Consider the following 23,723-nt stretch of genomic DNA (forward strand, 5'->3'; position numbering starts at 1 on the left):
AAATATCACATTAACTTTATGTTCAGTAAGCTAATTAGTTAACCGGCAGATCTTTATCCCTTTGCTTAAATTATTAAATCTATTAGTCATCAATTCATCCAGAAAATATCAAGAGTCTATTTTGTGCTGGACATGGGAGCTGGTAGTTAGTTAGAAGCCAAAGGCTAAATATTCCGTATCAGAAAAGAAATACTTGTCTAAAGCCCCCACAGATTATTATCCGTAAAGTGTAGCACCATATATTGACTCACAGGCTCCGAAGGCCTCACTTTCAGGCCCATTTTAGTCAGATGTAATTAAATGCCCTATATAACAGGTTGGTTGAGCCAAACAAAATTAATACAGTGCAAAGGACATAAAGGACCGCCAAGGAAGCCTCGAGTTGCTGAACATGAGTGTAATGAAGACATGATACGACTGGAACAGAAGAATTCTGCCTTTGTCACTTTGGTTCCCTGAATCTAGCCGATCTAAAACTCTGGCACCAAATTCTCTCTAGATACCCCATCATACCCTAACCCAGGAAGCCCACCAACAGAAATGTACAAGAAACCCATCGAGGAGAAAATAAGGAAAGTGTTTGGTTTTACAGGTGAAAGTAAAGTTTTATTGCTTTACACATACATACAACTTGATGGATATAGGTATCTTGTAGAAAGGAAAAAAAAAATCTTCTTGTGTCTCTTAAAAATAGTTAATACTTTTAATATTTTTTCCCTAACATCCCAAAACGTGGATAGACATAAATGAAGCTAAATTGCTCGGGTAGAAGATTAGATATTCCTCCAGCGAAGAGCAGACGGAATGTCACTGCAAAGACAGGCAGAGTGTATAATAACTAATGTGATGTGGTGCACATGCTTACCTCTTCCAGAGTAGTCTGGCTCACTAAGAAGTTTGTGATATTTAAAGCAGCCTTGTTGGTCTCCAGCAGATCAAAAATGTTTGCTACTCCTCCTGCCGTGACGGGTACATGATACTCCAGCATGCTGAGGTGCTGATCCTGTGGGAACCAAAAGAAAAAATGTATTTTGCAATGTCAGGTAATACAGATTTGACGAGTCATACTTGAGCAAGAGCCAAGAAAAACACTGAAATTCATTCCACTGAAAATGACACTACAGTGTAAATAATGGGTATGTTTTGAAACTAACAGCTTGCAAAGATGAGATGAAAAGTTTTATGGATGTCAAAGAGAAAACAAATTAAAAGGTAATGAAAATTCCAAAGCATTCGACGTTGATATGCACTTATAAAGCCATTATAGTCTTTCCTGTAAAAAAAAATTCTGTGGAATGGTATTTCAGATGTCAGATTATCCTCTCAGCTCACATAAACTTCTTCAGAGATTACTTTTAGAAATTTCATTTTTTTAAATGTTAGAATTCTTTCAAAAGGCCAAGGATTAGCTGCTCAATTTATATTGGCTAAAGAGGCTAGATTTCAACAACCTGTCTAGGAAAAACCTCATTCGGATAACACTACATTTTTTCACCGCTCACCCTAAAATTCTCTTCAATTTCTTTATGTTAGGCCATATATCTACTTAGTAATCTATTTTATTTCCTTGGAGTATCTTTAACATGTTGCTTTTTTGCATATTTGATCAGTCATTGTATTCCATATATTTTTCCTCTAAAACAACTTTCAAATTTAACCTTTCCTCTCTATTTGTACCATCAACATCTTAACCTAAGACTCTTCACTCCACATCTGAGATACTGCAACAGCCTCTTCGGAAGTCTAGAAACCACATACTCTTATACACCGCATTTTGCCATGTATAGTGCACACTTTTTTGCCCAAATTTTTGAGGGAACAATAAGGGTGCATATTATACAGGGGTAGTACTAATTCTGTATCTACATAAATGTCTTTAATTCTTTTATTCATGCTCATGCATTAAAAGTGTAACTCTATAAAGCAATAACAATATTTGTATGCAAAATAATACCCTGGAATATGATAATCGGTTTTGTTTCTAAAAATAAATAAATAAAAATAGAATTAAAAAACTTGAATTTTAAAATTTCATTTTAATTGAATTAAAATGAAAGGTTTTTTCCCTGAAAGTTTGGGCCAAAAACACGGGGGCGTATTATTCACAGGGCACATTATACTCAGCAAAATACAGTATTGTCCAAAGCAGCCAGGGTAATCTTCCCGAAACACTAGTTGAGTCAGGGTGTTTTCTTGCTCCATAATCTACCCCTTGAAGCTATGTGGGTTAAATCACACTGTGTATTTCAGCCTGGTATTCAAGACTTCTGTTACTGGAAACGCCTCCCCTCACACTTGTGCTCCCCACGTAGCCCCTCTCCTTGACTTATTTCCACATCACACATGTCACTGTGGTCAGGTTCTTACTTATTTTTACTCCTCAGTAGTTTTTCTTACTATTTCCCTTCTAGATATCTATAAACCACCACACCCTTATAGAGAATAGTCTGCTTAGGAGAACCGAGCCTTTTATCACCACTGTTTGCCTGGTGCAGCCCTGGCCCCATGAAGAACAGACAAGGCCAATGTCATCGTTTTGCTCAATGAATGAGCAGGACTTCAAACCAGAAAGTCCCTGAAAGAAAAAGCACTTGACCAGGCAATTTGTGCAAGGAAAGTGTCCTTTAATTTATATTTTAATTTAGATGATAGCAAATGGGTTTTGATAAGAATCATAAAAGCTATTATTTCCTGAAGAAGTTAGACAAAGCTTGGGAGGTTGAGGCAAAAGTATTTGGCAGAGATAAAATAATTGTTTTTAAAAATACACTGTATTTTACTGTCTCTAATCACTTCACATCACTATGGTGCCTTAAATAAGAATCTTTGTGGACATTTTATCATTTATTTCTCACACCAGGCTCGTGACATAGATGTCACTATTGCTATTTTATAAATGAGAAAACAAGGCTCAGAGACTTTAAATGTCTTGCTGGAAATCATACAGGGAGAGCTTGACCTCAGCCCGAGACTTCTAATTTCTTTTCACCATTCCACAGATGATTTCCTTTTAAAACAGGCATTGGCTATAATCACCTTGTACAAATCACCTGTACATCCAAGATGTTATAGAATGATAACATTTTTGTCAAGTACACTTATTTAACTTTGTAATATGTGAGATATATAGCCATATATCTGTATGTGTCCATCCTATGGAAATGTACAGGTAAAATGAAATTAATTGAACAACGTCTCAACTGGTGTGGCTTTTAAGAACTTGATTTTCAAGCAGTTCTGCTCAAACCTTCATGGGCTTATCTTTCAAATGAGGGGAGAAAAGGAGATAATATCTTCTGGCTGTGACATTCTGGAACTCCGTAATTCTTTTTCTCAGAAGAAACATACTTGTTCATATAACTCAAATACTCATACAGTATGGTCATAAAGCCTTTGCATGGAAGAAATAAATAAAGGTATGTAAAAACACAACATTACCTTTAATAGTTACAAAAATATAACTTTTGTCATTATATTTGAAGATATTTAAAGATTCCATTTAAAGAATAATTTGAAGTTCCCATTTGTGTATACTAAGTATGCTTCAGAGTATCTCATGCATTTTTAACAAATATATTAAGATTAATAATAAAGCTATGGACACATTGCAAGTGGCAAACATCCGCTACGATACAAGACTATCAGAAGCAGTCAGCATGAACAGGCAGGCTAATCCCTTACTTTCAAGTATGTTTTTGGAAAGTGCAGTTGCATGAACCTTGTGAGGGCCTCCATGCTAACTTTGGTATTCTTCACGTGAACCTTGACCGTAAATCCTCGTCCAAACCTAGAAAGAGAAAGCGCGAAACACTGTGTAAGTTGCATCTTGCTGAAATCGCTCCCCTGGGATTCTAGATAATGAAATAGGACCCAAGCTAACCATTAGAGTCCGTTTCTTGTATAAAGACTGTTATTTTGCCATCAAAGTTCAGGGCATGCTGCGAACTGGAAAGAGTGCACTGCCAAGATTTTTAAAAATGTGTGTCTACCTCTCTATAGGGTCAGGCTCTTGGGACAAAAGCTGCATTAGAAAGGAAGTATAAACTCTTAGCTTTCTTTGAATCCACGAATTGACAGTCGATGCCAATTTCTAGGATTAAACACTTTATAACTGAAAGCAAACAAGGTATTGACAGGCAAGTCATTGGAGATTTGGTGTCGATGGCAGGGACTGACGTCACTGGGTTTTAAACATAGATAAGAGATACATGTACCAGCTAACTGTTTGCACCAAGGGTAGAGTTTGCAAACAAGTCACAACAGACTTTTTGTGAACAACATTATAAGGCTTCATCCATCCTTTTTTCTCATCTTGGTCAATAATATTGTGTAAGAAAGCCAGTTGTACAGACAAAGGTATAACATCATGAAGTTTGGAGATAAAGTCATAGGCAGTCTGGGAAATATAAATTGTTAATTTAATTTTAATTTGTTAATATGATATATATGAGCATTTCCCCAATGTATCTTGATCAAAAGGTTTTGAATGTGATAAAAACATTAAATAGCTTACTGCAAGCCTGTGCAATGGCCAATAAACATGCTAGATAAAAGTCTATGCCTTCATGTACCCGTCAAGGTCTAATATGTTATCGAGTAAACTTGTGAAACTGCTTCTTGATGGTATTTCGGTTGTGGATTAATTTTTTTTTAAAGCTTTCAGGCCTTGTAGGTTTGGGGGATATTGACTAAAAATATACCCAACTCTCACTAAGATAATTTAACTTTAAGATGATTCAGTGGTTAGCTTCTCCATTCCAGTTTTGCTACTCATTGCAGGGCTGGCTGCTGAAGTGATCCTGGAAGGTGAGTAGGGTGCCATTGGATGGATTACCCTACACTATATGTTATACAGCACTTTTGTTCTTCACCTGCTCTTGATATGCTGCAAAGATCCAATACATTGGAACCTTCCATTCACCATAATGGCCAGCCTGGTACAGAGAGCTTCACATTCTTCCATGCTGAAAAACAGCACAATCATATCAGAGTTCTGGGCACAGAAAATTGGGTTTCAGTTCATGAACACAAGCTTAACTATTTCACTATGGCACTTTAGACACACTCTTGTAGCTCCTTAATATGGCTTTTCCCTTGAAGAATTAAAATCATTTTTAACATAAACTAAATGTCTTCACATAGGGTTTATTATGGCTCCTCCTGAAGCCTGAGGCCGTCTCTCTCACTTGGAATGCCTTCTCCATGAAGCACATTATTCTTTCAAGTTCCTTCAAGCTTTGACTCAAGACCTACATTTCCTAAGAAATGTTCCCAAAATAATACTGAGTTCTTTTCATTATGCTTCATAATCCATACTCAGTTGATTTTTACGATTTTGTATTTAAAACTACTTAACCTACATGTGATTATATAATCTCTAATTTCATAGACTGTGATGACTGGAGGAATCTTCAGTATTACCCTGTCCATTTCATCCAAAAGTTCATGAAAATTAAATAAATTATTGGCCCCAGAACATATAGTGATATAGTGTGCTAGGGCAAGGTTAGGATAGAAACAAGTCTCTTCATTATAAGCAAATCTAATACATTTTCTATGATATGATAATGACCACAAAAGGATGAACCTCATACAAGGTCAACCTTATGGGAAAAGCATGGACAAAATACTCCAGTAGCTTTTCTACTTAACCGACTGAAAGGGTCTCCTTCATGCAAGGAGGTCTGTGAGCTGGATCGTAAAGGACTGGTAAGATTAGAACTTGGAGAGACTTTGTGGAAAGATCATTTCCAGGGCAAGGTGACAGGAACGGTCAAGGAGTGTGTATGGAATCCCAAGACATCAGACTGACTGATAGAAGAGGGCATCACAGGGGGAAAAGGGCAGACGTTTAGATAATAAAAGTCCCTATACACCAAGTCGAAAGATGCTGAACTTGATGTGGTAGGCAATGCGGAGTCATAGCTGAATTGTGAGGGTCAAAAATTATAAGAAATTTGTTTACAGAAAGATTGCTTAGGCCTTGCCTCACCTCAGGTGCTAGATTCTCACATTGTAACCTGCCTGACTTGTTCCTAAGACTATAAACATAAAATACTTTCATCTAATTCTGGACATTCATCATCAATATATATGCATGGGAATTACCTTTTCCCATTTATCTTCCTAGAATTGTGCCACCTGACCTTAAGGTTCCCCGCACACAGTTTACCTGTGAGATGTGAGGATGACGGAACATTTATTCTGCACTTCCTCTGAAATGATCTTCCAGAGGTGCCGTTTTGACTTAGGATCCATCCCAGAGCTTGGCTCATCCTTAATAGAAAGTTACAAGAAAAATTTATCAAATTAATTAATTTCTGATGAGGTTCTTCACATAAATCACTAATCTCCCTTCCCTAGAACAGGAATCATTTTGCAAAGTCCTATGACTAACTTGTTTTATACTTAATAGACTCCTTTCTGCTGCTGTCAAAAAGCTCAAAATCAATCATTTAAAATTGTCAATCTGTTTTAAAAAGTGTCTCATTGAAGCTGACATCCTGCTACTTTACACTTGTCTCATATTTCTCCGGAAAAAATTCTGCTTCAATTACTGACAAAGCAGAGTTTTTACAGTTAATGCTACATTGTCACATATGTATTTGAAGCTGCAGCAACTAGATTGCAGACATGTGGCTGTGGGTGATAATATGCTGTGTGAAGTGAAAAGAACACAATTTGATTATTCAGTTAATATATTTGACATGTACTAATTTTAGTTTTATGTCATTAATTGAAATTTCATACTCCTTGGGGAAATAAGCATGAGATTTACAGAAACTACCAAGTAGAAAGATACAAATTATATTTCAAAAGTAAATGATGTCTCAAAGATTGTTCAGACATAAAATTAAAAATGTAGCAATGGATAATCTAAACAAGCAATAATAGGTCCTAGTAGATGATTAAACAAGCAAATTAGGGGTCAAGATTAGGTAAAAATTAAAACTATGTATCGGTAATGGAAAGTATTATACAGATTACCAGAGGCTTGTTTTATAGTAAAGGCTTAAATTAAAATTTAAAGAAAGAAATGAGTGGTAATATGGGGAAACAGGAAAGGGTATATTGATACAGATTCTATTTTTGAAGGCGATAGCATATGTAGTAAACACGTATAAAACAAAAGAATGGTATCTTTACTGAAATAGCCTGTATTTCAGTGAGGCTCATTAATACATAATATTTGCATAGTGCTTTTAACTTTTCGAAGTACTTTGCATCTGTTATCTCACAGGAGTGCCTAAGGATTGTTTTGTTCAATTTAAGGGACACTTACACAATAAAATTCCATTACAAGCATCGATTGGCAGGGATGTAACACATTACAAGCTGGTATTACAGAAACATGGGCTGTGCGTCACTGTATCTGGGCTGTTTACATGAATTGATCCTCTGCGTGGCTTAATCTCTGGAATGATGTATGATTTATAAGTGGATTTTTATTGCATATAGTTAAGGCTCTTTTGGAGTTAGATGTCCTTAAATGAAGGGGATCTTCCAAAATAAGGGCAAGCTTATTTCTCTCAGGTAAACACTTTCACAATATTTGACCTGGGAAGAACGCTACATTACCCCTGTGTGTAATTTACATTTCCAGGTGATTAATTTAATTTCCTAACTCGTGCCTTAAAAAAATTCAGATAAAATGGCAGATAATTGATCACATCCCAAGTTCGGTAGCTCATAGTTTTAAGTAACAAGGGAATAAAATTTTAGCACAACACATCGTTTTAAAATGTGTCTTTCCTCCTTTCTAGAAGTTTAAAAACATGCTAGCCCATCTGACTGGTTACCAATAGAATTGCTTCCTGCAGCAACTGGTAATCAAATTCTACCCTACTCCCTTACCGACTCATTTGCATTCCCTGGATTTGTTTCAGCTACTTCCCATTCCCAGCCAAGTGTTTCCTCTGAAACCAACTGCAACACAGCTTCAGACAAAACATTTTTGAAGGCCCTTTGTTGTGGCAAGATATTATTTGCTGACGTAAGTTCCTTTAATGAGAGAATATAGGTAAAATGCTTTGCCGAATCACCAGTTCATAGTGAGCTCTTTATCGATGTGTATTCCAATAGTGAGAAGGAAATGCTACCCCCACAGCTGGACGGGTGTCTCTCATCACAGAGCAGGCCGCTCCACAGCGACTCTCTTACCAGCAGCAGGATGGAAGGCTTCCCTATCAAGGCCAGCGCGGTGGACAGTTTTCTTTTCGTGCCGTAGCTGCACATAGAGGTAGGTCTGTCCTTGTAGGGCATCAGGTGAAGTCTCCACAGGAGTTTATGAACAGTCTGTGGGGCGGAAAAGAGACTTAGGTTGACCTTCTCCTGCCAAAACCCTTAAAGCACTAAACAAACAAACATAAAAGCTGTTTGTGAAAAGAAAGTTTTCTAGAGAACATACACCTAAAAACTTCAAACACTTAAAATGAACATAGATTTTATTTTTATTTTCACAGGTTCACTTAAAATGAATAGTCAGTTAAGAGATAAAAGCGATTCTGTGGTGTGGAGGTTCATTTTCAAGCAGGATGCCCCCCCAAAGGTGTGTGCGTGTGAGTGTCTGTGTGTCTGTGTTTACGACTGCGGATGGTTCTTGCTGCTATGTTACCACAGGGTTTCCTTGCAAAGCTTAAAAGAGCTAAAACAGAATTCGGGCGTTTCTCAGGGCAGGTTTCCCATCAATTGTCAGCACTGTTTCATCTTTCTTCTGACTCAGGGGCAAGTTGTCACAAAGGCTTTACGCCTTTCTCACACTGACCCAGTACCAGAATTTTAGCACATTAGCTGAGGAATAATGAGTGCTTGTGGCTATTTTTGTACTTAAATAGCCTCGGCAAATAGAGGAATCCTAGGAGGATTTCAACAGGTTCCTGGGTGGCAAAAATAGAGGAAACGACCCTAAGAGTTAACCATTCCATTACAAAAGCAAGTAATTGTAGGGAAGTACAAAGCCACATTTAAAAAATCAAATTGGAAATTATTCTGTTTTACTTGGGTATTTTGTAGGTAATTCCACGTTTCAGTACTTATCTGGACTCAGAAGTACGTACAGGCATCACCAATCAATGCTCCACCCACAGCCAAGGTAAGTGCAACCCTTTATTGGATAGTTCTGAAAAAGTAACTGAACACACACCCCTGAGCAGCTTCTACAGCTGAGCTCATAGCTGTGCATGCGATACATGCTATCAAGCTAATACTCTGTCCACTGTCACTGTCAGGAGGAAACATATAGTTTTGCAGATGTCAACTTGATCTTGAGGGTGGGCAGGTGGGAAGCAGAAACAATACGCTATTCAAATAATCTTGTTGGCTACACTTATACTCACCTCTTTAATGTCTTTCTCTGGAATTCCGTGTATCCTGGCATAAAAATACAAATGTTCTTCCACAGTTAATAGGTCATCTAAGGCGTCTTCCTGAGGACAGTAGCCAACTAGGGAGCTGTGAGAGTCAACGTGAGCCAGAGATCTAAATTGGGAGAATGAAAAACACAGATGAGTTTCAAAAGGTATTTCCCTCTCCGTCCCCAAATGATGGGAAGGCAGCTCCATTTTGGCCATGATGATCGGTGATAAAAAGAGGTAAAATAATCCCACCATCACAGCTACACTTAAAGTCTTAAAAATCTCTACTTGCTTGGATAGTTGTTTTTTTCCCTGAGGTTTTAATAATATGATCCTATAATAACATAAATAATCTTTAATTATTTTTCTCATGCAATTATATTGTTCTGGGTACAGTAAAGCATTTGTTTTTCATACCCAGCCTTATTTCTGATCAGAATGTTCCCACTTGAAGGTATTATGTCTCCAGTCAGCATCTTGAAGATCGTGGTCTTTCCTGCTCCATTCACCCCGAGAAGGCCGAAACACTGGTTAGTGGGAGGGAAAAGAAAAGATGGAAACCTCAATTCAGATCAAAGACATCTTATTGTTGTATCTCTCTCCTCCTTTTCCTTGGGTCAAATAAACTACCAAGAAAAATAAATCACTGGAAATAGTCAAGGGCATTGTACTGCTCAGTTGGCACTTGATAAAACCCTCTAGTTTAAAAGAAAAGGGTGCTAAGTTGTTAGTTACAGAATGGCCACCGGGATGTAAAGTACAGTAAAGGGAACACAGTTAGTAATCTTGTAACAGCTCTGTACGGTGCCGGTGGGTGCTCGGTTGATTGGGTGATCACTTCATAAGTTCTATGAAGGTCCAGTCACTGAGTTGTATGCATGCAACTAATATATTGTATGTCAAATATAACTGAACCAATTTAAAAACACATGGGTACTTATGTATCTTTTTCCTCTTTTCCCTTTATACATTTGTGTGACATGATAAAATACCCAGGGAAGATAAGCTAACCTGACAAAGTAATCGTACTTAGAGAATTCACATTATTCACACAAACTTTAATCACAACTCCACTAAAAAGGCTACTGAAGCAATAATTTCTATATGCTGCTGAATAAATTTGATACATTTACTTCTCAGCTCTGCTGGGAAAACTAAGGGAAATGCCCGCGTTCTCTTTCTCCTTTCCAAGCTGCCTTAACATTCCTTCTATGAAAACAGCAAGAATAAATAGGGATGCAGTCCTGGTACCTCACTTCCGACAACTGATTTCTTTATGCTCTCTTTCGAAGAGGCGTGGAAACTAGACGTTGAAGATAGCACCCTACCCAGGCTTCTTGCCTGCCAGCCTACCCCGGGGGGGGGGGGGGGGGGGATAGGAGCTTGGGAAGGTGCTCAGGACTCAGTGTATGATAAATCCTCTTTACCAAGAGGGAAGACTTATAGGATGAGTAACACATGGACCCGTGTATATTTTATATAGTGAACCCATCAAAAGATTCAGAAGTTGACTTTCATATTTCTAGAAAAAAAAATTAGGAAAGATAAAGATTTGCACTTGGCACTTATCATGCCGATATGGAGGGCGATCAGACACAAACTTGTTTCCTCACCTCCCCGGCGGGGATCCCAATGCTGATGTTGTTCACAGCTATGATCTTTTTGTGGATGAGTTGGTACGTCTTCGTGAGACGGTGGAGCTGGACCAGGTCTAAGTCATCTGCACCGTTCTCAACTCTTAATCTCTCGGCACGCACATCTTCATCTTCATCTATTGTCTCGATCACAGGTGAAGAACTAAATTTTCGGAAGAAGAGCCTAAAGAATGAACCCAGTGATTTGCATCTATGATTTTGAAATGGCACCATTCAATTTTGGCAGGTTTTAATAGGTTCTCACTTCACTAAAAGTGTGCTATCCTGTACTAGGTTTTAAATTTGTTATACATTTTGATCCTCAAATAACTTGAAAATTAGTGTAAGTGCTTCTCACCCTATTCATTATGATATTTGAAAAACGGCTTTTGCTCTCCAAGCCTTGAATGCCTACAGATTCACTGTTACAATTCAGATCCCTAATTTTAGTAACAAGGAGGTCAGTCTGGGTTGGAAATTTACTTCTTAACTCACACCAGAATCATTAATAAGACTCAACACTTACAACTCCACAAGCAGTGATCACCTTTTAAAAAATCCTCTCTATTTCTTCTTTTATCATCAACAATATGAATGTTATTCTATATTCCTTTGACTCTGAATGTCTTACCTAGGATCTATGCAATATGTTAAGGTTATCAGCTCTGAAAACTCACTAGGTTTAAAACCCACCTCAGTACCTTGTTTAACAAATACCAAAGCAAACCAAACAAAACAAAGTTTAAAAACCCAACAAATCAGTTTAGGTCTTCTTCCCAATGTTCCTGTGTATTTTAATGATATCCCCACAGACTCCAACTATGGTGCTTTCTTTGAATCTCCTCCATTCCAAAGTCCACTCATGCAGTCAGTCTGCTAGCACCAGAAATGCCTTACAATGCCCAGTCATCGCCATCGATCATTTTGTGTCTATTTCTGTTACTGTGATAGGATTTCACTCTTTCTCACCTAGACTTTTCCAGGAACCTCAAATTACTCCAGTGTCTCTGACTCTTGTCTTCCAATCTGTACTACATCTACAAAATCACACCTAGAGCACCATTTGAGTAAGTTGCTCTCTATTCAAAAACCTTTACTGGGCTGTTTGTTGAACGAAGTCCAAACCATATCTCTATGACCAAGCATTCAATAAACTCCATAATCTACCAACCACACACTCCAGCTCTAACTTCACTGTATTTATTCTGTTCTAAACAAACTGCGTTACTCATTTCTTAAATATGTCCCAACATTTCTTTCTTTCTTTGCTCTTGTCATTCCTTTCATTAGTATTAACTTAAGTTTTGTTTTCTGATAGGTGATATGTGTACATCATGTATCAAAATTAAAATTAAAATGGTACTGAAGGATATATAGCAAAAATTAAAACTCCTTCAACCATATACAGTTCCATTCAGCACAGGTACAACTAATTAGATAGTATATGCACGTGTTTGCATAAATAACATATTTCTTTTCTACCTCAAATGGGAATATATTTTACACATAGTTCTAAACCCTGCATTTTTCACTTAATAAATATTAGAAGTAATCCCAAATATTACACAGATAACTGTATCATTCTGTCCAATGGCTGCATGGTATTTAATTTATGAATGTATGTATATAATTTATTTAACCAGACCATAAATAAAGAATGTTTAAATCATTTTCATTCTTCTGCTATTAGGAAATGCTTGCTATGATGAATAATTTTATACATACATAATTCCACATATTTAGGAGCATGTCTGCAGGAAAAAAATTCCTGGAAATGGAATTGCCGGGTTAATGATAGGTGTATTTATGATTCTGTCCTCAATATTTTAATGTTCTTTTTCTAAGTCTATTTCTAACATACTACATACTCAATCTCCTTTCCCCATTTTTTCTATCCTTCCAAACTCAAGCAACATACACAGACTGCATCTCCTGTTTATGTACATATTTCTCTCCACCACTCAGTCTCAATCTCTTTAAGGCTCACAATTGTGCTTCATGTTACTCTCCAGTCTACAGCAATAGTTGCAGACACATAGTAAGATTTGATAACTATTTTTTGAATGAAATGAATGGTATATTATACAACAATTTTTGAAAAAGTTTTTTGAGCAAAACATTTCTATACTAATGGAAAAGTTTAGATATATTGGCCCCTCCCTGAATATTTTGAATTGAGTTCTGTCATGGATGTCAAATACTATGTATTTACCTGAATTGTTTTATTAGCCATTCATTGATTAAAAGTCGTAAGAAAAAAAACATCGTGCCCTGAGAAACCAAAGCCACGAACATTGCACCTAGTTTATCCATCTCAAAGGTTTCACTTGGATATTCCACACCATATGCTTTTAAGAAGTCTAGAACCGACTGTTGTTGAGAAAGTTCAATCAATCCGTAGCCAAAGCAGAACTGCGGGAAAATCAGGAAAATGCGCTTGAGGGTTTCCGAAATGAGTTCTAAAGTCTGAAATAGGAGAAAAATGAAGCTCAGTGTTAGACTTCCAACCAAGTACACAAATTTAAAACTAGATGTAGACAAATATTGGAACCTGAAAAGTTTGTCCAGATTGGCAATTACTTCACATATATGCTGAATTTGCTTATAAATATTTATTGCAACCAAATAAATGGTGGGAATTCATTACTAAACTACAAGCAGAAAGAATTATGTTTTTCTTGGGATGATTTAAGGTGTCAGGACAAGCCCTGAAGACAGAATCACGTCTAGACCTGTTTTAGATCATAGGAATGTAGGGATAGCTGGGGTCTGACACACGGTATCAGCAGTAGGTGTCTTGAGTGGAAGAATTTAGAAAAGTATGGTTTCAGAATCTAAGGTTATTTCTATTTGAAGAGGGACGAAAATGGTGAAATGAGATGGAAGGAGAGAGCAGCCCATCTTAATGCGAAGCAAATGGCTCATTTTCACATTATTCACACTTGGTGCCAACCACGCACACCTCATGAATTTCTTCCTTCCTCCTGGAGTGTGCTTGTTTTTTCCTCGGTTCACTTCATTTCCTCTCTATTTTTCCATTCAATTGCCTGGCACTGTTAGTGCTTCCTTTCTCACTAATCATAATTGTCAGCTCTGAATAGAAAGTGATGCTTACAATAAAGTAGTCTTCAACACATGATTGAAAGGGAATGAATTAAGATATTTTTTTCCGCGAATGTTGAAATGAATCTTAATCCATAGTCATATAACTTAATCCATTGTCCTTGTCGCTACTACTCTGTAACAATTTGTTAATGAGCAAAGAGTTTAGCTGCCCGATTGACTGCATGATTTTTGTAGCGCCATACAATACACCTGATTGCACCTTTATCATTATCACCCCACTCAAGTTCCATCATACGTCAATAGTTTTGCCACTGCGTGCGCGCAATCATAGTTATTAACTTAGATGGAGCCTAAAAAGCATTTTAAAGGCTGTAGCTTTCCTCTACTAAACTTAATAGAATCTAATGAAATTCCTCTTTTCCATTTAGAAAATGCAAGATACAGAAAATCTTTCCACTTGGGACGTGTTGAAGAATTTGAGACATCCACTGAAGTTTAGCAGGCTAATAAAGCACCTTACCGGATCATTAAGCTTTTCCTTGGACAGGAAGTATACCACCGACAAGGAAACAATGGAATTGATGCCAAAGAAAAGGTTGATGCAGACGTAAGTGATGAAAGCCATTCCTGTTTCACGGAAGAGCCCAGCCAGCAAGTACATCCAAGAAAATGTGGCATACCTGTATGTTAATAATACTAAGAATTAAAATTATGCATTCATTATCTCCTTTATTAAATACATGCATACATCCTACATACATACATGCATACTTAGATGGAGTTCCAATGTGAAAATAAACATTAAGAACTATGTAGCTAGATTCCTCTTTTTTTTTCCTACTCTCTTTAACAACAACAAAAATCCAAAGGATGTTTTAAAAATAACAATAGGAATCCTCTCTTTAAAGGAAACTTGAGAAGACCTACATCATCATAGTTTCAAATTAATTCCTCCTAGAGATGGTGTTACCCCCCCCAGGCAAGGATTTATTTTTCTTCTCAGAATATGGATTTAATCAATATAAATCTTACAATTTAAAGTTGAGGGAAACAATGGTATTATTGCAAGCAAGCTAAGCAGACAGGGTATGCTTAGAAGCTGCCTGTCTGGTTTTGAGCAAATACTTGAGCAATCTTTGGGGTAATGAAGTAGAACTGGAGACAGAGAGATCCTTCATCAGCTGCAATTGCTAACTGAATGGATAGAACCATGCATTCAGGAGAGAATGAAGTGCTACTTTAAGCATTGATTGTATCAATCCGTATTACCTGTATTAACCTAATATAGAAACAATATTATGTGTGTGGTGTAGACATCTGTAAAAATACAAATAAAATAAATATATATACCTTATAATGCTATATATATTCAAAATTTGTCAATACATAAATTCATAAACATATATACATTTTTCTGATCATTCTAAAGTCTCCATTATTTATGAAAATTAAGTTACATATGTAAATAGTTAAGCATGACACTTGGTACCCAGTAAGCATTCATTAATGAATGGCAGGTATTACTATTAATGATAACTTTGACTTTCAGAAGTATTGTACTTTACAAACTATACACTAGCAAGAGTGATGCATTGTTAGTCATCACTCATGGCTAATGAAAACCCAAGGCAGTTGTAAATTAGCTAATGAGATTTGGGTCCTGTTTGTGCCTAGGAGAGCTTTATTCTGTTTATTCTTCTTGCCCTGCAGCTTACCCAAACAGCAAGAGCAGGAGAGATACAGCGCCTAGGTTGTTTCCACTGTAGAAAGCAGGCAACTTGAAAACGGCGATGACACCAATTGAAAATGCTACAGGCACCAAGTAGAAGACCTATGGGAATATGTAAAACAATGTTCAATATGTTGCAAGGATTTTTAAAGAAAAATCAATAGGCCATCTAGTTTAAAACTATAACAAGGTGACCTGGAAATATTTGAAGGAATGAATTTTTACTTATGTTCCTGTTGCTTGTAACATTCAGCTTATTTTACATTGATTTCACTCTAGAAGTTGTCTCCTGCAATACGAGGTCAAGCCAGCCTTCATCTGTACAGGTACACACGGTGTCCCTAGTGTTCCTGCCTCCAGGCTTTGAGACTTTGAAGGATTTGGTGCCAGAGGTTCAGTGACAAAGAAAGACAGCCAAGTATCCTGGCATTAGACTCAGTCCTCAAAGAATTTATTTCAGTTTGAATGCTGGAACTCTCTCAGATGGTTGATTTCTAAGGCTTGGTTATCAGTGTGAGCCAGTCTGCCAAATAGCAGAGCAGCGGGGCCCACGCATTCTTGGAGTCACAGGCATATGAACAAAGAACTCAGTGTTTAGAGTTTACAGCAGGATGTTCCCAATAAGAGAGTTGATAATTTAATTTCGGTGTCGGGGAGAAGCTCCCAATGGGAGTGAGCGCCAGATACACAGCAACAGAATCTACACAGGAGCCCTTCACAGAAGCGTGTACACTTTGAGGCTTTCTTAACATTAAACCTTCTATTCCATCCAGAGGAATAATCACTATTCTTTCAGATTTGACTTCCACAACAAATGCATTTCAGGCCTCACTGGATACGTTCACAAAAAAGATATGCATTTAATTGTTCTCCAATCCTGTAAGCCAATGATCATTACAGCATCCCTGACAATTTCACCAAAATCGCCAGGCAAATAAATCATACCCATCCAGGGCTTTTGGCCCATTTAGAGTTATTAAAAAACAAAAACAAAACCAAAAAAGAAACCCTGAACGGTGGGACCATTTTATGCAAATGAGAGAGCTATCAATAAAATTCATCTTTTATTATTCTTACTAATTTTTTTCAATATGTCATTCAGCAAGGGCTGCTACTTCAAAATTTTCATAATTAATTGATAAAATTTTTACAACCTTGATTATTTGGTATCATTGGCCAAGGGTATTCTATGAAACTTCTGTTTCTCCACAGTAGTGTTCTCAAACTTCAGTGAGCACAAAATAATCCGAAGAACTTTATTAAAAGTGCGTATTTTCCAGGTCTATTTCCAAGACAGGGATCTACCAGGCTTGGAGTGAGGCCCAGAAATCTACGTTCAACAGTGTCCTAGGGGATATGATCCGGTGGTCCTGTGACCACAGAGATGAGGGCAGGTGGATTTTCCTGTGACCCTGAAATAAAGACAGCTCTAGCACATTATCCAGCCATGGGATGAATAAGCCTAATGCAAAGCATTTTTTCTTAATTCACTTATACTGTGGTAACAATCTGAACACACTAGCTTAAATACATCTCATATAAAACTGATGTCTTCTACTCGAATCAATCCCGTCTTCCTGCAAATACACAAGCTACTCACCATGTCAAAAATGAAGTTTGTGACCCAGTAGCATGTCACACCGATGCCTGAAATATGCTGCAGTTGCTTGGCCTTGGTCTGATGCTCCCTTACAACATAGGTGACAAAACTGGCCGTGGTGACAGAGTAGCCCATCAGGATGGAGAGTGCCACTAAAATATCGATTAAGCTGCTCATTCTATAGTGAGCAATAGGGAGAAGAAAGCACACATAAGTTTTGGGAACTCTTTTCCTTTCAAGGAGATTCATGGCTAAACCATAAACAAAACGGTCTAAGAGTTGGCTGTGACACAAGTAAGTCTTCCTGCAAGGCAGCCAGATAATATCTCCTACATGACTCGGCTGTGACCCTGGAATAAATGTAACTCTAGCACATCTGAACTGACTGGGGATATTTGACAGGAAAATCTCAGCCTCCAAGGGTTATGGGATATATCAAGGGATACATAGTTCTTGAGCACAGAAATACTGCTTAAATGCTATGCAGGGAAATTGAGATGATGAAGCACTTAGGCACCTGACTTACAAAAGCAGCAGATTCTGTGAATCTATATCAAGTTCAACTTGGAACTCCCACTGTACACTCTTTCAGAAATTTCCTTTTATCCCAGTCAGTGAGTTATATTACACCAGCTTTTCTAGATTGAGTTATATTACACTAGATTTTCTAGATTCATTCAGATACAACTGTGATTCCCAATTATAGTACTTTAGGCAGAGGCCCGACTATGCCAAGGAGGAAGCAGTCATGCCGTGTATATGTACTTACGTGGCTTGTTCTTGATCTTGCACTCCTGGGTAAGGGTGACTATACATGATGATACCTTAAAGAAGAGACAGTTCTTTTCATTAGTAGGTATTCAGTTCAGCAGAAATACCAATTTTTAGAGAATAACACACAATACATTTTTCCCTATGCTATGATCTCAAAAATTTTACTTTGGGGACACACTTTTAAAGGAAAGTGGTTTTCTTCCAATCTTATCAATGCCATACATTTGGAGACACATAAAAAGAAAAAAAAGTTTTCAGATTGTGTAAGGAATTTTGAGGGAAGGGGCAAGAAATTACATTTCTTATACAGCATTTTCCTTTCTGTTATATTTAAGTAATTGTTTTCGACATTCTTCTCTTTACTGTCCTTCAGAAATTTATGGCATGTAAGGAAGCAACTCAAAGGGAGGTAAATTATATGAGGATCTCCTGAAGAACAGATACTTACCACCCCCATGCTTCTTCATTGTGCTATTGTCTGTGCTGGGGAAATAAGTTCCTGAGAGGATCCCTCCTACTCTTTAACTATAATATTTCTAAGATACCTATTGTTCTAGAATTCTCCAATCCATGGCTTGGAGCTGCAGCCATGCCAAGGGATTTTCATTGAAATATAAAGATCAAGGAAGATTCAGAGAGACTAGTTGGCTTCAGAAAAGTAGTCACTTAATCCCAATATGGTCCTAAATTATCAGGGTCCCCCACAGTTAGTTTCACTTCCTGAGTTAGAAGGAAGCTTTTCTCCTCTTCTTCCTTAGAAGATGTTGGTTAGCCAGAGTCAGAATGGGCTGGCAACAGTTTCCCGAGGGACCACAGTATAAAGGCAAAGTTTATACTTTGGAAAAGAATGGTAAGGAATGGAAGGAAGATATTCCTTAAATACTTGTTCCTAGAGCCATTAGCTGAGGGAGAACTTTCTTACCTCTTGCTCATATAGCATATGTTCATTATACAGGGTCCAACACAAATAATGCCCCTTTTTTATTACAAAATCATAAGCATGTAATTCTATAACATAACAACGTCACACTCAAGCACACCATATCACATTTTAGGTAAAATGTTCAAATTAAAACCATAAATTATTACACCCATGTTATTACCCTACCAACCACACTCAAGCAGGCGTTACTTCTGCTGGACCCTGTATTAGTGTATTAAGGCCCCTCCCTTCACAACGCCCAAATGTTACAGAATTATCCTAAAGTTATCCTTTCTCAATTAGCTTAAACATCCATTTTTTATTAAGTGGAATGTTCAAAACACTCCATGTTTTGAAGTTGAATTCTGCAATTGTAATATGTTAAAGAAAAAAGTATGTAGTTGAAGTAAAACAAAGAAACTAACAGCAACAATAACCACTTTGGCCTAGAATTTTAATCACATCATTGGGGGAATGAACTTTTCTTATCTTTTTTTTAGTAAATTAATGGGCTCTCTTTTTACTGAGATTCAATATTTCTTTGAGACCCTATATAAACCTAGTTGCTGAATTTTAATATAGACAGGGGAAAAACATTTTTTTTAAAATTTCTGCTTTGTGCTTTAGAATCAAGAAATACTCTATTTCACTAGAGGAATCTTTGCAAAGATGTTTAATCCACTACAAAAAAGGGTGCTGAACCAATTGTTTTCATACATATCTTTAGCTGATAGATCAAGTAAATGTGTCAGGGTTAAGGATCTATGTAAAAATCTTCTCTGTGGGTTCTCCAGCATCCAGCATAATGTTTTCAGTACAGTGATTATTCAATGAATGCTTATTAAATTTAGTATATCTTAAAATTTCAATTATTTCCCCCACATACACTATGTATTAAAAGTAACACATTCCATGCTGTCTCTACAGTTGTTGTAAATCTAAAATGAGACGCTTCCCATTGACCACTGTACTAGTGCGATAAAGGGGAAGGATAAACACTAGGGGGGAGAGAACAATGCATCAGTTATTTTGAAAAAGAGTCTTGTTGTATAACATTTGTTGGTAAAAACAAGCAAACCTATTCTTTGGGAAGCAAGAACAGAATTTTCCTGTGTAATTAACCATGAAGGGAAACCACATGAATATAACAGATATTGACATTGTAAAGAAAAGCTAATTAAAAGATTTTTAATAGCATGTGAGAATTCAAAGAACATCGATTTTACAACTAAAGCAAAAACCCTAGTTCATGTAGAATCCAAGAAAAAATGCTTTACGCCTAGTGGAAAGCAGTTGGCGGGGGTGGGTGGGTGGCAGGAGAAGAGCTGGACTGATTTTTAAGGACAGTATTGCCATGGTAGCCCCTAACCATACATCACAAAATGACAAGAGTATTTGGGTGACATGGATTTTGTTCTTCTAAAGAAATCAAACTCTTTCCAGAGAAGGTGGAAGGTTACTACTTTCATAAGTCTACCTAAGAAAAGTTAATTAAAAAATAGAAGACATTAATTACTATTAATCTCTATATAATTAAAGCTAAGCCTTATTTTTAAATTAAAAATAAAAATATATTTCCTTTTGGGGTCAATATGAATGTGTATTCCACAATTCTTAATTCTTTATACTCTTTAACTTAAAAATACAATGGTAGGAGCCAGAACTAGCCTGTGGAGTCCGGAGTGGTTCACATTGCTTTGGTCTTGGTAAAGAGCGCTAGTAGTAAGTGAACTCTGAATGCAGGTTTCAATAGGTGACCCTTCAAAAGTGGAACTGGTCTCTTGTTCTCTCTCACTTACATACCTCGCTACATTTCCCCTTAGTCATTGCTATAGTTTTTACTCTTCCATACCTGTCACAGCAACAAATAAATGTCTTTTGCTCTGAACGAGACATTCTACCGAAAGTCAAGTGTTCAGTAGTCTTTCACACGAGGTCATACCAGATTCACCTGGCTTTGGTCACCATTTAACTTAATTTACCCCTTTTGACTTTGCCTTTTACTGATGTTCTAGATCAGGACTCTCTATCAATCTTGTTGTCTCTTTATGGCTTCTCCTGCTAGGAAAATACCAAAGCAGTTGGGGCAAAAATGCTATTTTCTCTGAAACACAGATTCCAAGAGATCCTGTTTCTAGAGTGCCTACTTGACCCCACAGTTCACTGGTACAGACACCAGAACATCCGGCATACACCATTACGCCCAACAGCAAGGAGATGAAGAGAAGTAGGCCTCAGCATTTCTCAAAGACTTGCTGTGTCTTCTCTTCCTATGCACTAGGTTATTTGTTAGCTTATTTACCAGGCTAGAAACTCAGCCTTGGCCAGCAAATATGTTACTTAGTTTTTTTCATCTTTACTATTACTTTTTAGGATCAGTAGGGCAAAATAATTTGAGCAAGGCTTAAGAAGAAAACATGACCTGAATGACAATAATTTAATTAGAAAACTATAAATCAGTCTCTTTCAAATTATAGACTCTATTTTTAAAACTATGTGCAAGCCTCTTGAGAAATCCTACTAAAGTAGAACGGGCTGAGTATAGGGAAGTAGTAAAAATATGAGGTGTCACGTATTAGAAAAATGAAGAGTCAAGAGTCAGACAGACATGGTTTCAAATCCCCCTCCCGACAGATAGCGGTAGAGAACAGTAACGCTCACCCTGAGAGGGTGCTTGTGAGGGTTGGCAAGACTCCACAGAAAGCATGGGTCAGATGGTAAGTGCTTCATTAACGGTAACACTTTGGTCAAGTACAGAACTTTTTAGTTTAAACGTTTTGCCTTCATGTTTAGATTTAGACATTATTTTTTTTATTTTTTGGCCTATACACAAGTAAGTAGTTATAAAATATTTTCCTATGAAGTATAAACTAGTAGGTAGGAGAACAGAAATAAGCATGAAGTCAGCATTACTATCCTGAATTAAGAAGTAAGGGAACTAAATTAACCTGAAGTTAAGGGGATTATCCCAAATCTTCCATCTGGTGGTAGTTTGGAAGTAGCAATTTCTAAACTCCTTTTAAAGATCTGTGATTTAGGTACCATGAAATACCTCCCACCGGGAAAAGTGGGATCTAATGTGAATTTTTATATGGAGAGTGGCAAAAGCTGCAACACAAGAAGCTCTGTATAAGTAACTCTACCGTGTCGGGCAGCATCATATTCTGACATGTTCACTCGCAGGAGGAAATTATTCAGGCTGTTGAGGTAAGCTGGAAGGGAGTGATAGCCTTCTGGATCATACCACACCTGTTCAATTCCAAAAGAGGGCAAGGTCAGAACCGTGTTCAAGTAAATTAGGCTGTTTTTACATCTGACTGCCTACAGAATTACACTTAAAAGAAGAGCACCTATTCCCAACCGCTTATTTAGTCTTGGAAGATTATGAACCACCCCCCAGAGTGTGGACTGCAGACTTCTAAGTTTCCAACTTAAAGATGGACAAAAACTGGGGAAATAATAATTTTTTTGTATGATAGCACCAAGTTAGTAGTTGTCCTGATCTTCCCCGTAGGCAAAGCTTTAAATAAACTGGAGAATGTGTTATTATCTCCATCTCTGTTGCTGGCCTATAGTGATTCTCGGACTAACATGAAGGCATTCTGGCTCTTAAAAATTATAGTAGAAACAAATGGCATGTATGCCAGGCTATAGAAAGAAATTAAATACATAGATAAGCGTTGTGTCCTTAGCAGTAAGATTGATAACCTTGAAATCCCCCCACTCACTATTCCTAAAGATAACATTCAAAGAAGTGAGTTACTTTTCTTTCTTTGTCCATAACAGAGGGATTTAAAATACTGGTAGGTCTTCATTCAACAAACCCCACTGATAATTTAAACTTAAAAATCTGATTTATACAGCAATTATTTAAATATTAGAACTGCTTTGTTTATGCAATATTTACTGTGTGTGTTGAGGGAGGGGGAAAAGGGACAAAAGGGGCTGGCATTCAAATATTCCATCCTACTATTTACTTTCTCTGATTGTGAAATCAGCTAAAATGGGCTCAATGCCTATCTCAGAGGGGTGCTGTGAGGATGAAATGAGGTAGTTTGTGTAACAGGTGATGCTACTGCTTGGCTTAACACAGTAACTAAGAGAACATTGGTTCTCCACTGCCCCAAGTCTGTATATGTCTCTTGCTACCAAATGGTTACCTCAAAAAATCGCTTGGACATTTCAAGTTTACATTCTCATTCACATGACAACCCAGAAGAAAGTTCATAACTTACCTTGGCAAGTGTTCTATTGTCAGGAATTGCTGTTACATCAAAACGAAGGTCGTTAGTTAAAGGCAGCCCAAAACTCCAGCCTCCATATCTAGAGTGAATAAAATTTATATTTGTTTAATGGAGAAAATAGTCACAAATAGATCTAAAATGGCTAAGAGCACAATCTTTTCCTTCCATGAGGAACACATTTACAGGATGAAGTAAATACTGCCTGACAAATATTTTACACTTTTATCAATTTGATTTATCATATTTTAGTCTAAAATGTACATTATAACTAGAAGTAAAAAATCCTTCTAAATAATAGCAAATGTGGAGTAATCATTCTGAAAATCAATGACATATAATCTAATCAATTCCTCCCACTTAACTGGATATGTACCATCTCAACAATCTTAAGACCTTGCGTT

The 23,723-nt window shown here is 37.1% G+C and overlaps 1 protein-coding gene across 1 annotated transcript in view; it reads right to left on the reverse strand.

The window, feature by feature from the left end:
* Positions 1 to 23,723, reverse strand: part of ABCA12 (ATP binding cassette subfamily A member 12) — a 165,155-nt gene that overhangs the window by 1,624 nt on the left and 139,808 nt on the right. The window contains exons 38-52 of the mRNA XM_045198539.2: positions 23,314 to 23,401; positions 22,222 to 22,327; positions 18,152 to 18,206; positions 17,383 to 17,560; positions 15,769 to 15,884; positions 14,574 to 14,733; positions 13,200 to 13,453; positions 10,967 to 11,171; positions 9,771 to 9,880; positions 9,336 to 9,477; positions 8,161 to 8,295; positions 6,173 to 6,276; positions 4,872 to 4,964; positions 3,682 to 3,787; positions 866 to 1,003 (exon numbers count right to left, since the gene is read on the reverse strand). Of these exons, the coding sequence (XP_045054474.2) occupies positions 866 to 1,003; positions 3,682 to 3,787; positions 4,872 to 4,964; positions 6,173 to 6,276; positions 8,161 to 8,295; positions 9,336 to 9,477; positions 9,771 to 9,880; positions 10,967 to 11,171; positions 13,200 to 13,453; positions 14,574 to 14,733; positions 15,769 to 15,884; positions 17,383 to 17,560; positions 18,152 to 18,206; positions 22,222 to 22,327; positions 23,314 to 23,401 (1,990 nt within the window). The remainder of the gene's footprint in view (positions 1 to 865; positions 1,004 to 3,681; positions 3,788 to 4,871; positions 4,965 to 6,172; positions 6,277 to 8,160; positions 8,296 to 9,335; positions 9,478 to 9,770; positions 9,881 to 10,966; positions 11,172 to 13,199; positions 13,454 to 14,573; positions 14,734 to 15,768; positions 15,885 to 17,382; positions 17,561 to 18,151; positions 18,207 to 22,221; positions 22,328 to 23,313; positions 23,402 to 23,723) is intronic.

The sequence above is a fragment of the Desmodus rotundus genome, chromosome 2 (genome assembly GCF_022682495.2).
Source record: "Desmodus rotundus isolate HL8 chromosome 2, HLdesRot8A.1, whole genome shotgun sequence".
NCBI classification, from domain to species: domain Eukaryota; kingdom Metazoa; phylum Chordata; class Mammalia; order Chiroptera; family Phyllostomidae; genus Desmodus; species Desmodus rotundus.